At 54.9% G+C, this 15,702-nt stretch overlaps 1 protein-coding gene across 1 annotated transcript; it reads right to left on the bottom strand.

Moving 5' to 3' along the window:
• Positions 1-4,835: 4,835 nt before the first annotated feature.
• On the bottom strand, positions 4,836-13,159 carry Cbx2 (chromobox 2). The gene is made up of 5 exons (XM_027955585.2): positions 13,071-13,159; positions 12,952-12,995; positions 11,947-12,012; positions 9,730-9,835; positions 4,836-8,123 (listed from the first exon to the last, which is right to left on the bottom strand). The coding sequence occupies exons 1-5, from the start codon at positions 13,140-13,142 to the stop codon at positions 6,813-6,815; spliced, it is 1,599 nt and encodes a 532-aa protein (XP_027811386.1). The 5' UTR covers positions 13,143-13,159; the 3' UTR covers positions 4,836-6,812.
• Positions 13,160-15,702: the final 2,543 nt, after the last annotated feature.

Below are 15,702 nucleotides of genomic sequence, written 5' to 3'. Positions count from 1 at the left end.
TCTGGCTAGCCTGGTTCTGCCCACCGTCCCCTCGTCCTGTCATCTCCGTCCATCACGGTCGTGTGTGTCTCCTTCGCTCGCTCGTTCTTGAGACGCTGACCCGGGGGGTGGGGTGGGGGTGGGCAGGGGCTGAGGGCCATGGCTGGGAGTCTGCAACCGCGTGGGTTGTACGCGTGTTGGACTTATTTAATTCTCAGATTTGTACAAATCTCGAATCGATTTCCGCCTCAACTCGAGTGAAGCTTCGGTACCTTTCTTCTTTGGTTGTGAATGTCTGTATCCAATACCGCTTTTTACGTGTTTAAATATATACTTTGTAAATAGACACACTTCTTGGTTTTATTATTTTATTTTTTTTTCTCTAAACATGGTGAAGAAGCTGCTGGAAAGGGATGACTTGTGCCTCCTCTCATCCCAGGTCTCACCTTCCTCCCCTTCCGCCTGGGAAGAGACGGAGTCCCCGCCAAAGCCCTTCCCCAACGAGGGCACCCCCACTTAGGGGGGCTGGGCTTGGGAGGGAGCCGGGTATGACTTTCTTCTGCCTCCCCGGGGAGGCTTCTGGCTTTCCTTGCCTACCGATTACACTTCTTTGGGATCAGGGCAGAAGTCGGGGACCTCGGGAGGATGCACGCCACCTTGGGGTTCCCTCTTTCTGGCGGGGCTTCCCCCTTCGCGTCCCACCCCCAGGTCCGACGTCGCTGTTCTCCGAGGCCCAGGTGCTTGGTAGCCTTGCTCCCAGCCTCCCCGGCTTGCTCCCTAATACCGAGGGACCCGTGTCCCTGACCCACCCAGTCTCAACAGCGCTCCCCGAAATGCAGAGCCTCGCGCCTATTGATTGAGGAATTGAATTCGCGGGCATTGCTAGGCAACTGCCTGCTCCGAGCCGGCGCAGAGCGAGCTGATGTGATTAGTGAACACCGAGCCGCTGCGCCGCTGCCGCGCGCCCTCCCAGTCCCCACTGCCTCTCCGCCCCTGGTCTTCTCGGCGGCGGACACCCCAGGGCTGAGCCAGGGACCGTCGAGAGAAAGAAGATTGAAGGGTACTGGTAGGGAGTGTTCCGGTCTTTCTGGGCAGCCGACTGAGCGGGGGGGGGGGGGGGGGGGGGCGAGGTCGTGAAGCCGGCACCGAGGAGCCACCTCCGGCTCCCCAAAGAGGCCATTGCATTGAACCTAGTTCCCCCTCTAAAGCCCTCCGCAGACGTCGCCCCGCCAAGAAGCCACGAATCCGAACCCGGAGCACCCGCAGAGCCTGAGGGGAGGGCGTGAGCACCGTCTTGTCTTCTGCCACTGGCGGATCCCTCTTCACCTGCCTCCTCCATCTCAGTGACCAGATGGAAGGTCCTAGGGTTCAAGAAGCGCCCTGACGCCAGAGGTCGCTGAGCGTTGAGGGCCCTTCGTGTGTAAGCAGACTGCGCCCAGGGCCCCAGCAGTCCAAAGTCTGCGCCTGGGCTGGGCAGGCTCTGTCCTGGGCTCTGTGGCGGGCGAGGGAAATCAAGGAGCAAAGAGGACGGGTGGGGTGGGCCGCGGCGCCGGCTCTTTCTGGAGTCCTCTGCTAGGGAAAAGCGAAGGCGCCGACCCTACCCTTTCTTTCAGTTCGCGGGCCACCTCCACCCTTAGCTTTGGCAGGGGCTCCTTCGGCGGGCTTGTTTCCCGGGCAGATACTCCCCGGAAAGCAGAGATCAAGTGCGGAGGGTCCCTGACCGTGGTGCCACCTCCGGGTCCCTTGCGTCCCGAGGGCAGAACTAGCTTAGGTAGCCGCTGCCTGAGCCGAGCCTGGTCCCGGACAAACATTGGTTGAATGGAATGTTTGTGGCTCTTCGCCGAGTGTCGGATAGGTCTGTTTTGTGCCTATGAGGATTCCCGCGCAAGGGTTCTGATGGAGACCCAGTGCTGTGCGCAGAAGGGGAGGCGGGAGGCGGATAGAACTGTGCCCATTGGCTTTCCTCTTCTCATCAAAAACTCCTCCACGCCCAGAGACCCATCTGGAGACCGAGATGGGGGTGGCAGAGGATTGAATTCAAGCGGTCCAAGGTAGATGACTGCCTGAAGTCCTGGGCAGACCGTGGCGTGGCGTGTGGCTGTAGACTGGATCCCGGGCTTTCCTTTCAGTCTTCTGAGACCCGGATGGCAGGGGGCCACTCAGGACGGCAGGGTAGAGGGGTGCAATAGGTTTAGGGGCAGCCTGTAGCAACCGGTACTGAGTGATGCCCGCACGTCCAAAGCTTCGGCGGCCCCGAAGTTCATGGGACGCGCGCGCCCTCTAGAGGCAGCAGCTTCAGCCTAGGTCCCAAGAGCCTCCCCTCCCCCCCAGAGAGACCGTCATATTTTCTGGTTCCTGACAGCAGCAGAGTCACCTCCACCCCCACCATAAGCCAAAGGCACCCTGGGGTGCTCGGTACCGAGCCCTCCTTGAGGCCAGCGCCTCGAGCCGCAAGAGTGGAGGAAAGAAAGAAAGATGTCCAGCTGTCCTCCAAGCCCCACTGCCCTAGTCGCACCGGGAGGGCAGTGGGTTAGATGATCAGATTAGCAGGGCTGAAACTTACATAAGCCTGTGTGGTCAAGGCCCCGTACCCGTCTGGCCAAGTCCTGTAGAAATGGGTTCTCACAGGAGAAGCCTGTGTGGCTTCTCCACCTCGCCAGCGCCGGCTCCCTCTCCTGCTCGCACTCCGCCAACTGGCTCCTTCCGGGACGTCCCCAGTCCTTCTATGCAGTTCGAGAATCCAGAGCATAGGACAGCTGGGATCCACCCTGCTCACCTTCTCCAAAATAAACGGCCTCAGGAAGCAACCCAAATAAATGGCATCCAGTGCCGCCTGCCTCTGAGATTCCAGGTGCGCAGGCCTTTCTGGAGCTGGGAGCTGGGGTCCCCCCCCCCCCCCCCCCGAACTAAAACACTCAGGCTAATTTGCCCAAATTAGCCTTTCAGCCAGGGACATCCAGACTCCAGGCCCAAGTTCTCTTCACTTCAAAGGAAGCTCCATTCTCCCTGGAGAATGAAATTTATGAATAAATTCATGCCGAGGGTAATGCAAACCTTAAAGGAGCAGGGAAGGCTATAGAATAAGCACATCATCTCCTTACATTATGAGCCATGGGGTAGGAGCCACAGTGAGCCGGCTCTCCAGTCTTTTGGCTTCACAGAGACTCTCCAGAACTTCCCAGGGGTGCAGTCCAGTAAGGCACTGGAAGGAGGGGCAGAATTTTGGTTTTACTTTTGATATGCCTCTAGGAGATGTCTCCGTGTGTTGCAGCAATCTTGTCCTCTGCCCACTTGGATGCCTGTAGCATCCCTTCTCCCCTCTGCTCCATCATTATTTTATTAGTGTTTTCTGTCTTTCCTATTAAATCAGGGTTTCTCAAAAAGCACCAGTGACATCCTGGGAAAGCTCATTTTTGTCATGGATAACTGTCAAATGCATTGCAGGGTATTTTTGAAGCATTCCTGGTCTCTACCCACTAGATGCCAGTAGAACCCAACCTATGTGATAACCCTCTCCATTCACTGCCAAGTGTCCCCTGAAATTGCCCTTGGTCGTGGACTGCTGGTGTAGAGTCTCACTTAAAAATCAAACACCATTCCTTGCTTCCTCAAACATTTTTTATTTTTGTGCCTTATGAAAATAAATTAAGTCTAATTCCAGCGATTAGGAAGGCTGAGACAGGAGGATTGAAAAGTTCAAGGCCAGTCTCAGCAATTTAGCAAGACCCTTTCTCAAAAAAGGAAAAAAAAAGAAAGAAAGAAAAAGGTCGGAGGTGCAGCTCAGTGGTAAAGTGCATCTGAGTTCAATCCCCAGTACCAAAAATAAACAAGCAAATTAATATTTTTGAAAACACTTAAGCCTTTTCCATGCACCAACTATTCAGTCTGTACCCAGGTGAATATTTTGCCCCAAGACAGGGAAAGCAGTCTGTTTTGTTTCCAGACATCACTCATTATGTACCAGGCTAAAAAGTTTAAAAAAATATTTATTGATATACTAAGGGTTAACAAAAAGACAAGGATCTTCTGGCACCATTTATTAAAGTCCTTCTCCTGCAAAATAAATTAATGTCAGACTAAAGCCCCCTGCCATCTATGCTAGGGTTAGTTTTCCAATAAAGTACTAGAAAACTCTATAGAACTTTGAGACGGACTTGGGTAAAAATCTGGTTGTCCCTGGACTCAGACCTGCTCAGACCCCTTCCCCACACCACTTCCTTGTCCCATTGGAAGAGGGGCCAGGCTGCTGTCCTGTTTCAACACAGAGCTGTCAAGTCAGGGTGACGACACACTCATTCTGCTCCTTCTCCTTAAGAAAGCAGACACAGCTATAGATTAAGCAGTTGCAAGAAGTATACAGGATTTGGCTTTTTTTTTTTTTTTTTATTAAAAGACAAATCAAGGGCTGGGGATATAGCTTAGTTGGTAGAGTGCTTGCCTTGCATGCACAAGGCCCTGGGTTCAATCCCCAGCACCACAAAAAACAAAACAAAAAACCAAATCAAGCCATTGCTTGACATTGGTTAGAGCTCCGGTTCTCCCCACAAGCTTTCCTCTGATGAAGCCTCAAGTCCAGAGCTTAGTGGGGTCAGAATTTGGAGTGTAACTAAAGCAAAGAGCACATTTTTTGTGTGTACCAAAAATACATATAAAAATATGCCAAAGTCTCTAAGAGGACAAGCTGGCCCCTTCCCACCCAATACAGAAGCATCAAAAAGACAAGGGCTAAAACATCCACTCAGTACTCACCGTGGTACAGTTCACCTGGGACCCTTAGGAATAAAGCAACAACGGATCTTAAGTCAGATGTGTGACCAATACCTAGCTCTACACACACACACACACACAGCAGCAAATGAAAATATAAAAAGAACTACTTTTATTTATTGGTAAACATAAATGACCAGCTTGGAGCTTCTGGCGCACCTCTCCAGCTGGGACTCTTGCACCCGCACACACGCTCTTTAACGTAAAACACTGGGGTCACAACATGCAACACAGCAAGAAGGCAGAGTGGCTGGGAAGGTGTTTGCAGATTTAAGCTTTGGGATTGAAGTAGCTGGTAAAAAGAAAGGCACCAAATTGGGGTCTGGAGAGACTTGGCAACTGGGGACAAGGCTGGTCAGCCCAGACACCCAGGGACAAACACCCCTACTTTGCTAACAGCTAGTGGGACTCTAGGTTCCTCTCAAGAGCTTAGAGGAACCTCTAAGGCAGTACAGTGCCTGGCAGAAAAGAAGCTGCAAAGTTTGAGTCAGCCAAGGAGCCCGCAGGGTGGGCTCCATCCCTGCTGCAGGCAGCACTTCCTGCCAGTTGGACCTGGATGACCCTCAGTGCAGTGATGGACATGTTCTGTCCCCAAAGGCACACTGTTGAGGTCAATCTGGCTACACAAAGGCCATCTCTTCCTATTTGGTGTGGGGGTGAGGATCTGGGGGTCCTGAAGCCTGGTAAGCCCCTAGGCAGGCTGGCTTGAGGAAGGACAGCTCCTCTCTGCAAGGTGGCTGGAGCCAAGAGGTCCTCTGCAGGCTGGTGACAGTTCCAGACCTCCCCCAGACTTCTTTTTGGCATCACAAAATCACATCAATCAGATTGCCTACCACAGCCACCTCCTGCCCACCTTTCTGCTGACATCCCAGCATGGACCAGAAACCTAGCAAGGCGGCTCTGAGACTCAGCACTGAGGTGGGACAGGGAGAAGGCCCTCGGGTGGGTTCAGAAATCTTGTTTCTTGGAGGGGACGGAACAGGCCCTCCGCCAGGCAGGCTGCTCAGACTTTGTCCCACATCCACAATGGCACTGGGAGATTGCTTCTCAAGTGGGAAGCAGAATATGGAACCCCCAAAGGTGTGTCTGTGTGTGTGGGGATTGTCAGGGAAAGTGGCACCTGAGGAGTGGCCTATCCACTGGGTCAGGGCCATGGACTTGGGGCAAACATTTGCACTCCCCATTGTCCTGTGGCTGGCAGCCAGTCCATGGGCCACCGGACTAGGCTGGTGAATCCAGCTACCTGCTAAGGGCCCCCCCTGCATAAAGCCTGTTGGCCCAACTCTTATTCCCAGCTCCCTGGCCTGTGTCTGTCCCCTCCCCCAGGCCAGAGGCTCCAACCCTGAGAACTCGGGTGTACTCTAGAGGACCTGGACCCTTGCTGGACTCCAGAGCCAACTCGGGCTGGAGATGTTACTCAGAATCAGGGTCAGAGGGTGCTAAATCCAACATCTTTGGGGTTCCTGACCTTGCTTTCTGACCCTGTCCTTGCAGTTCCTGGGGCAGGGTCTCGGCCTTGTCCTTAAAGGCTCAGGCTCAGCTCTGGCTGGGGTTCCTGCCCACAGGCCCCTTCTCTGCCCTATTTGATCTTATGAAGGCTGGTGCCGGGCCTAAGGATGCCCAGGCCCCCACCCCACTCTACTTTGCCCACCCCTGTGGGGGAACAGTGAGCTGTGCCAGAAGCCCCCCCTGATCCCTTCCCTGGGAACAAGGCAGGTCTGAGTGCTGTCATTTCAGGCTAGGAAGGGGCACCCAAACTCATGTGGAGACCTGCAGTGAGCAGGCAGGGGCTTGAGCCCCAGGGCCACTTGGACTTCCTGAGGCGATGGGGGCGAGGGAGGCCTGAAGAGGTAGGAACACAGGGAAGCCAGGCCCCAGCAAGGCGAGGAGGCAGCCCTAAGCCCCAGGGCAGGGTCTGGAGGGAGGTCTTCAAGCCGGTGGTGCAGGAGACCCCTGCAGACCTCCCCTTAGCTGTGGGGTGGCAGGCCGCACTTCACCAAAGGCAAAGAGGGAGAAGGGGTCAGACCTGGGTGAGTGGGAGCTCTGGGTAAGGGCGGCCCAGGGCCTCAGTAATGTCTCAGGTTGAAGAAGCCCACGCTGGTGGGGGACTCCTTCACCGTGACAGTGATGAGGTTGGCAGTGACGTCAGTGACAAACACATGCTCGATGAGGCTGCGGGTAGGTTTCCAGTCCTGGCTGGTCTGGACGGACACTGACAGACTCTGCCCAGCACCTGGCACCGAGGCCGAGTCAGGGTCCGAGTCTGAGCTGCTGTTCTCCTCACCAGTGCTCATCTCCGACAGCATGGTGGCCTTGCGGACTTCTCCGGGGGCTGCGTGGCTGTCCTGCCCACCGGGGGCAGAGCTGTTCTTGATGTTCTCCCTCTTGCCTGAAGGGGTGGGTAGTGCTGCTGCTCTGGAGGCCAGCTTCTCCCCTTTGCCCGCCTCAGTGGGCATGCCGGCTGCACTCACAGCACCGGGGCCACCCCCAGTGCCCTTCCCTGTGCCTGGGTTGGGTGCAGGGATGGCCTTGGTGGCTGTGGCATGGCGGGCCAGCAGGCCCACTCCAGGGATGCCATTCTTGACACTCTGTAAGTCCAACACCTGCAAGCTCAGCTCCTGGGTGGGTGCCAGCTGGGAGCCTGGGCACCCGGCGGGGACCTTGCTGCTGCCATGGGTGTGGGGTCCTCCCCCTGCGCTGCTCCCTTTCTGCTCCCCAGCTCCACTGCTGGGGGCCTTTGGGACTTTACTTCCTGGGGGGCTCATCCCCAGCTCCCCTTTCTGCGTCCTCATCTTTAGGTCCAGCCCCAGGCCGCACTTGCTGGAGGCCTGGGTCTTGAGTGCCAGTCTGCTGGCCGCCTGGGCCTGGCTCTGGCCCACGCGGTTCATGTAGTGCACAATGGAGCTCTGCCAGCTGATGGCGCCACGGCTGGGGCTGCCCGTCACACCCTTCATCAGGCTGGCCAGGTTCTCCGGGGTGGCCATGGTGCTGGGGCCGCCACAGGTCTCTTTGGCATGGGCCTTTAGGGCCGCTAGGCCGGCCACAGGGGCGCTGAGTGGAGGGGGCAGCTTGCTGGCTGGGGCCCCCAGCTCCTTTCGGGCAGTCTTCAGCACCTTGGCCAGGCTCACAGGCCGCCGGGCCGCCTTCTGCTCCGGGGGCAGGGGTTTGCGCCCCCGCTTCTTGCGGATGGGATCCTTGAGCTCGGGCTTGGCCACCAGGATCTGGGCCTTCTTCTGAGGCACCGGGTGGGTCTCACGGCCTCGGGGACCCCTTTTGGCATCTAAGTCACTGTCGTCATCTTCATCTGAGGAAGACGAAGATGACGTGGAGGAAGAGGAGGAACTGCTGGACTTGGATTTGGAGGGTGCATCGGGTTCCTGGGAAGACAAGAGGAGGGAGTCATTTCTCTGCTGCCTGGTCCCAGGGTCAGAGCACCAGGCTTCCTCAAGGGACGTCAGCATCTGCAGCCAGCAACTCTGTGGCTTCCCAGACCAAGGAGAAGTGACCACTCACCATGTGGTCCCCAAAAGATGTAACAGGCCTTACATGAAATGTAAAATTAAAGGCAGAGTAGGAAAAAAACAAAAAAACAAAACAGGTTGCTTGTAAAATTAACTCAGAGAAACGAGGATACAGCACAGAACTTCCCACACACCACTGGCTTTTAAGGGATACAAGTTTTGCTCTAGATATATGGCAGACAAGTCAAAAAGGGCATTGTACCCAGAATGGCACAAGCCACGGTGTTAGAGGGCTGAGCCTTAGAGCCCAAGGGCTTCGATCAGGACCAAGCAGATTCCTGCTCCAATCGCCCTATTTCCAAATCTGACCCCTCAGAGCATTCTAGTGCACAGGTCAACACCCCCCCCCCCTCTTCTGAATGTCATCCCAAATGCCAAAGTATGTCCCCGTTTCTTAGGTCCCCTGCTGCCTGCTGGGCAGAATCTTCTAAGGTGGTTAGGGAGATGGTTTTCCTGCTCTTGTTTCCTTACAGTGAAGCTCTCCTGATCTGAACAGGAACTGAACCTGTCAGACCTGGAGGGTCCCTCTCCTCACTCCAAAGAAAGCCTTTTACAGTCCATAGGCTTCGGTAGCCTGCACTGTCCTGCTGGAGAGGAAGATTTGAAAGACAAATGAACCTCACCCAGGGAGACCAGTCAGCAAGATTCCAAGTAGGGATCCACAGTCCCCTGGAAGTGGTACTGGAAGTGACCGAGCTCTTGGCCAGGGCATGCCAGGTCCACAGCAGTTCATTGAGAAGACAATCAAAGACACATCCAGACCAAGGCCGGACTCCCCTCCCGTCTCGCCTCTGGTTTGTTGGGAGTGGAGGGGTGATGTCAGGGACTCTGGTGCACGCATGCCTGTGGTGTGGGAAGCCCACCTTGCTGTGGTCATCATGGCATGGAGGGGAGGATTGACAGGACATTCCCAAGAACATACCAGCACAGCATGGCCCCCTGCCCCCCTGCTGGCTCCTGGGCCTTCAGCCAGCCATGTGTTTCCTGGCTACCTTGATTTAAGGTGTACTCAGGTATGGAATGGCCCAATATCTTGGGCCTGACTAATTACCCTGTTGGTCCATATCTACGTGGTAAACCTCTGAGCACCTACCATCTGTACGCTTCCCATTCTTTTCTGGTTCTTGATGATAAGCCCCTGGGAGCAACAGGGAATCACAGGCAGTGGCCAAGTTTGACCCTGCTACCCAGAAAAAATGTATAGAAGCCCAGAGAAACAGGGTCAGGAGGCTTGGCCCTGCAGGACACCAACAGGGTGGAAGGAGAGGCAGGACTCTGTGACTTGCTAGTGCCCCTACTCAGAGGCTTGGAGGCAGCACACACGGGGATTCTGCCTTCTGAGCAGAGGAGAACTTCTGCAGAAGTAACGTCCCCACCCAAGAGCCCTAAAACCTTTCCTCTGCCCAAAGAGGTCTTAGAAGGTGAAGAGTCAAGTAGGGTCAGCAGGTAAGCGCACACTCACCTTGAGCTTGGAGCGACGGCTGCAGGACGACGTGACCGTGTGCTTCCTGGGCCTACCCCTGGGCCTCTTCCCCCTCTTTCGGTTCTGTATCTCTTTCTCGTGTTCCCTGAAGACACACACTGATCAGCGTGGAAAGGCATTGCTCACAACCTCCCCTAACACACAGGAGCCCCACGGCTTCTAACACCTCGCTGGCCCCTGAGGTTCTCTGCTGCTCTGGTCTGTGGCAGCTTGTTGACTATTTTGCTGCAAAACTGCACTGTGTCCATGAAAGCGAGGACAGGCACAACTCTGGTTTACGCCTACAAACTTTCTGCAGGTGGAATGTCTTGCAAAAATCCAGCTTGGCTAACGGGAAGCAGCTTTGGGGGCATGTGGTGTAAACTCTCATTTTAATAGAAGAAAGACTAAGGCAAGGAGAATGCAAAAAATGCCCCCACCATCAAAGTCCTCCCTCTGCCTGAGAATGTTCCCTAGGGTCAGTTTGCTGGCCAGGCTCTCCTGAGTTCTCCTCTCTAGCCACTTGCTCTTGACAGAAGTAATGCTCATTGGTGAAGCAGTAGCGAGGGCTCAAAGCCTACACCTCCTGCAGCCCTCCTGCCTCAGGGGTCAGGAAGCACTCCCAAGAGCATGGCCACCAGCCCCCGCCGAAGCTCATACTTCAGGCCACCCCATAGGAAGGGGCCTGACCTGGAGAAGATTCCAGTAGTTAAACAAACAGGGCTGGGGCCGGGGCTGAGCGGTAGAGCGCTTGCCTAGCCTGTGAGAGGCCCTGGGTTTGATCCTCAGCACCACATAAAAATAAAGATAGATATTATGTAAAAAATAAAATAGATAATGGGCCTGGAAGGTGACCCCCTACAGAATCTGATTAGCACTCCCAGGCAAGGCCCACCTTCCTGGTTTTATTTCTTCCACGATGTGATCCTAGTCATCCACGGTTTAAAAACTCTCGAAACTCTCAGATATTTTGGCTCTTGTCTGTTTAACCAAAAGCTAGGTCGAGGACATGTGCTGCTCAACAGTTGGAATGCTGTCTGCTGTCTTTGTGGTGCTGGGATCAAACATGCCAGGCAAGCTCTCTACCACAGAGGGACACTCAGTCCTAGGACACCGTCATTTTTTTTTTACCTGGGCTGGTCTTAAATTCCTGGGTTCAAGTGATCCTCCTGTCTCTGCCTTCAGAGTGGTGAGACTACAGAAGGATGCCACAGCACCTCACCCAAGGTGGCCACCTCAAAGGCAAAAAAATGAACTAAGGTCCTGCAATGTGTCAAGCTGACCTCCTTGAGGTTCATAGGACCAAGTTATGAACTAAATAGAAGGTAATGAGATCGCTGATACCAGATTTTCCAAAGCAAGCACCTGCATCTACTTTCTCTCGCCATGCGAAAACCTATCTGCTACATTGTGACGTGAACACAGCTTGGATGACCTGAGAATTAGCCTGTCAGAGTGACCCCCGCTGGGAGGCTTTGAGCACCAAATCATCTGCCTCTGAACACAGGAAGCTCCTATAAGGGGGAAGCCATCCGGCTGCCACCCACCATTTGCTACCACATGGTATTCACACCCGGATGAGTGGGCACACCATTGCCTTCCCTCACCACCCTTCCTCTAGAACACCTCATGGAGGCCTGTCTCTTAACCTAGGTCTCCTACCTATAGGTGGAAATGACATCTAGAATTACATAAGCAAATTCAGCCCCAGCCTGCAGACCCCCGCCGCGAGTTCTACCTCAGTAATGTTTGGCAGGTCAGAGCAAAGTTAATGTATTGCTCTGGACACAACAGGTGAAACTGTGTTGTGGCGTCAGCTCACTGTCTGAGCCTTCTTCTGCCCAGTGGACACTCCTGTAGGGGCAAGAGGACAGGCCTGCAGTTTTGCAGCAAACCTGTGGCCCTGGTTCTTATTAGTGCAGTCTACAAATTACAAAAAGGTCAAATGAAAGCAGAACCTTTGCATGAAAGAACAGAGGAGGTGTGCTGTTGCCAGTCTGTCCACCAGAGACCAAAGCAGCACTTACTAGGGACTCCTCAGATAGGGAGAGTGCTGGCTGGGGACCTTGGGAGCTTTGCTTTTACAGACAGCCAAGGAGATGGCACAAGAGACCTGGGGACTGTCTTGCTATGAGACCTAAAATCAGCCCAGCCCAAGCCCTCTAGGAGGCCACTGGCCCCAACTCTCCCCTCCTCCTGTACAGTTACTGGTCTCACTTCTTCTGGAAGGCCAGGAGCAGCCGTGGGTCCAGGATGTTCTCCTCTGGCTCCCAGCTGTTATGTCTGGAAAAGCAAAGAGTAGGTTGGTGTCAGAGACACAGCCCTGCCTGGGTCACCACTGCTCCCCTAGCACAACTGGACGCAAGGACACCTTGGCTCAGTGGCCCTTAAAAGGCCCAACCCAGATGCTGGAGGTCCTTGAGGCCAGTGCCCTAACCTCAAATCCACAGAGAAACTGCCACTTCAAGCCCTCAATTAAAAAGGCCACAGGAGGACTCCAAGTCTGCGCCTGGGAGGAAAACAAATCCCCCCCTCCAAAACCGCAAAGTTGCAGAAAGGGAATCCCCCAAACCCTGGCCCGGAGCCAGGGAGGGAAGGGAAGGCAGGTCCAGGTCGCAGGGAGGGGGAGACTGAGGGGCACAGACAGCCCAGACGGAACAATGTGGCTGGCGCCCCAGCCAGCGGGGGCCAAGCACCGGAGTTGGAGCAAAGAAAGGGTAGTCAGGGTAAAAAGGGGTGCGGAGCAGCTGCGGAGGCAGCTTCAGGGGACTTTAAGTCCCCTCCCTTCCATTAAAGGAAAGAAAGGGGGAGGGGGGAGTCCTACATCCATCAATAGGAAGCTCAGGTTACAGCGGGGGAAAATATGGATAGGAGGAGGGGGGCTCGCGTCCCGCGCCTGCCCCGCCAGGCCAGGAAGCGGTGAGCCGGGCGGGGGTGAAAGCAACAAATGGGCCCCGGGGAGCGCGCAGCGCAGCGGTGGAGGGCCGCAGGGGGCTACGGGGAGGGAAGCCGCCAGCTCCGGTCCCCGCGGGCTCGTAAACAAAGGGCGGCCCCAGGCCCGGCTGGCGCCCCCACCCGCGGAACGCTCGGGGACCCCGCGAACTTCCCGCCTCGCTCGTGAACGCCTCGCTCCCTAGACGGCGCGACCTAGGGTCCCCAGGCCGCCCCCACCCCCGGCGAGGTGGCGAGCGCGGGAAGGCGGGCCCGCATCGTGGGACTCACTTGGAGGACCAGCCGCGCCACTTGACCAGGTACTCCAGCTTGCCCTGCGGGGAGAGAAGAGCGGGCGGTGAGCCGGACGCCAGGGCGGGCCAGGCGGCGGCGGGCGGGGTTGCACGCACCTTGCGGAGCCGCTTGCTCAGGATGCACTCGGCGGCGAAGACCTGCTCGCCCACGCTGCTCAGCTCCTCCATGCCGCCGCCCGCCCGCGGCCCCGCGCCCAGCGCCCCGCGCCCGCCGCTGCACACAAAGCACCGCCCCCGCCCGCGCCCCGCCCCGCGCACGCGCGCCGAGCCGCCCGCCGCCCCGCGCGCAGCCCAATCGCGCCCGGCCAATGGGCGCGCGGGGCGGGGCGCGCATTGTTCGTGGCGGGCTGGGCCTGGACCCCGACTGGGGTCCGCACGGCAGCGGGCGGGAGTGTTGTTCGCTGTCGGGGGCGCGGCTGGGGCTGGGGAGCGGAGTGGGAGCGCGGGTCGGCGGGCGGGCCGGGCCCGCGCAGAAGGAGGGCGCGTGTGGCGGCCGCGGACCTGCAGCTCGCCGCAAGTGCCACTTGGCCCGGAGCGCGGCGGCCTTCCTCCCAACTTCGTTTTCCCGGCAAAAAGCTATTGTTTTGCCAGAAGGGAGGGAAACGGGAGGGCGCGCGGCGCTTCCTGCCCCCGCCGTAGAGGGGCGCTGCTTCGACGCCCCCGCCTTGAACTGGGTCTATGGTTCTGGTGGGACAGTCCTATTTTGCAAGGGAACAAAACGGGCCAGGAGTGGGGAAGGGATGGAAAATAGGTACGGGCAGCGGGGGTGGGGCTCTAGGACAAAAACAGCGTCCCAGACTTCCCCCAACCCCAAAGGCAAGAGAAGAAAATGCATGAATAACTAAAAATGCCAACCACTTGAGAAAGAAATTATACGAATTTAGTTCTTAATAAACTGCAGTGACAGCGAGACCCAGACGCCAAGTTTCAGGTTACCTGTGGGGAGAAAAGCAACTACTGTTCTTAGTTCGTTTGATTTTGGTTACAGGAACTTGGGACGGTTTGCAGATATATGCCCAATTTAGGACTCAGATCATTCAAGGGCTTTCAGGGTCGGCTGTCAGCAGCCTCCGGATCAGTCGCCAAACGGAAAGGACCCCAGATTGTCATAGGAGAGCGCCCAGGTCCTCCCTGGCCACCGTGGGCAGGCGACCCTACACTTTTATTCTGCCCAAGATTCTTTCTGCTCAGCAACTCACCCTTAGTATTTGCGTTTTGAGCCAGAAGGAGTCCAACACAGAATGAAGATATACATTAGCCTTAACTTTGGGTTTAATTCTAAATCCATGAAAATTCATTTTCTGGTTCTGTTTTCTCCCTACAGTGCAGTTGCAAAGCTCCCCCTCTTTTGAGCAAATCCCAAAGCCATTTCTCGTAGGAACCTGCTCAATGTAATTGTGGTTACCACCATATTTATGAAGGGTTCTGGAGGAGAACTGTATTTTTAGTTTTAGCAGAAAGACCTACTGTAGAAGAGGAACTTTGTGAATGCTCCCTCCCCCAATTTATGGGACCTTTTCCTGTTTATTTGATTAAATGGCTACGTATATTTGATATGGTGGAGAGAACTTGCAAAGGCAGATACCATTTGCAAAGGGACAGGAAAAGAAAATTTTTCTTGAGGCCAGTGACTGCTCACTTAGGGGGGCTGTGAACGAAAACCCTGGTAGGAGATAAAAGGAGCGTGGGTGGAGGGAGCTGCATGCCATCTCTCTGCCAGCCCTTTCTGTTCCTGCCCTGTGCAGCTAGGCAGTAAATTGCCATCCAGGGCAAAGGTGGGTTTATTGTAATCCCAAGAGTAGTTGGATCCGTTTCAAGCGATGTTTTCTTGCAGAATTCATCTTGGGTGTAAGGTTTTGCCCTGAACGTTTTCAGTTTCTTTGTTGATACACAGAATGCTGAGGTACTTGCTTTGATTTTGTTTCTAAGAACAAAAAGCTTTAAAGGGGGGAATTTTTTCTTGCACTAAAAATTAAGTTAGTTTAGAATCTGACACTAAGGCATTGGGAAAAAAAAAATCCCTGGAAGGCTCAATATATCCTCTACCCACTGCAGATGCCCAATGGGGAAAAACAACATTTAGGTTATTTATGTAGAGAAACATGACAAATTTGATTAGAATGAAGCCATCAGATAAATATGGTGAGGGTGTGATCCAGAGTGGGTGAAGTTTTCTATGTGGTAGTGGGCAGAAAAGGAGTGACCCCAGTCAGTCCCCATGTGCCAGATTGTGGGTTGTGCTGAAACAGATTCTCTTTTCTGTTTGACTCGTTTGAAGAATTAATAGGACAAGCCTGGTGCAGTGGTATACTCCTGTAATCCCAGTGACTTGGAGGCTGAGGCAGGAGGACTGCAAGTTTGAGGCCAGCCTAGGCAACTTGGCAAGATCCTGTCTCAAAATTGGAGGAAAAAGAAAAAAAGAACAAGTTAGAACTAATTATTTAAAATTCATTCAACAAACAGTTACTTGTATTTACTGTCATGTAGGGACTGTTAGATATGGGAGAAAGTCTACAGCAGCTCTGCCTAGCAGAACTTGCACAAATGCTCCAGTATGGTGGCCATTGACCACCTGTGACTAATGAGCACTCAGAATGTGCCTAATATTACTGAGGAATTTAATTTTACATTTTATTTAATTATAAACAATTTAAATGCCACTTGAGGGGCTGGGGATGTGGCTCAAGCGGTAGCACGCTCGCCTGGCAGGAGCAGGGTGCTGGGTTCG

This window comes from Marmota flaviventris, chromosome 17 (genome assembly GCF_047511675.1).
Source record: "Marmota flaviventris isolate mMarFla1 chromosome 17, mMarFla1.hap1, whole genome shotgun sequence".
Classification (NCBI taxonomy): Eukaryota; Metazoa; Chordata; class Mammalia; order Rodentia; family Sciuridae; genus Marmota; species Marmota flaviventris.
This window is presented reverse-complemented; position numbering and strand designations above follow the sequence as displayed.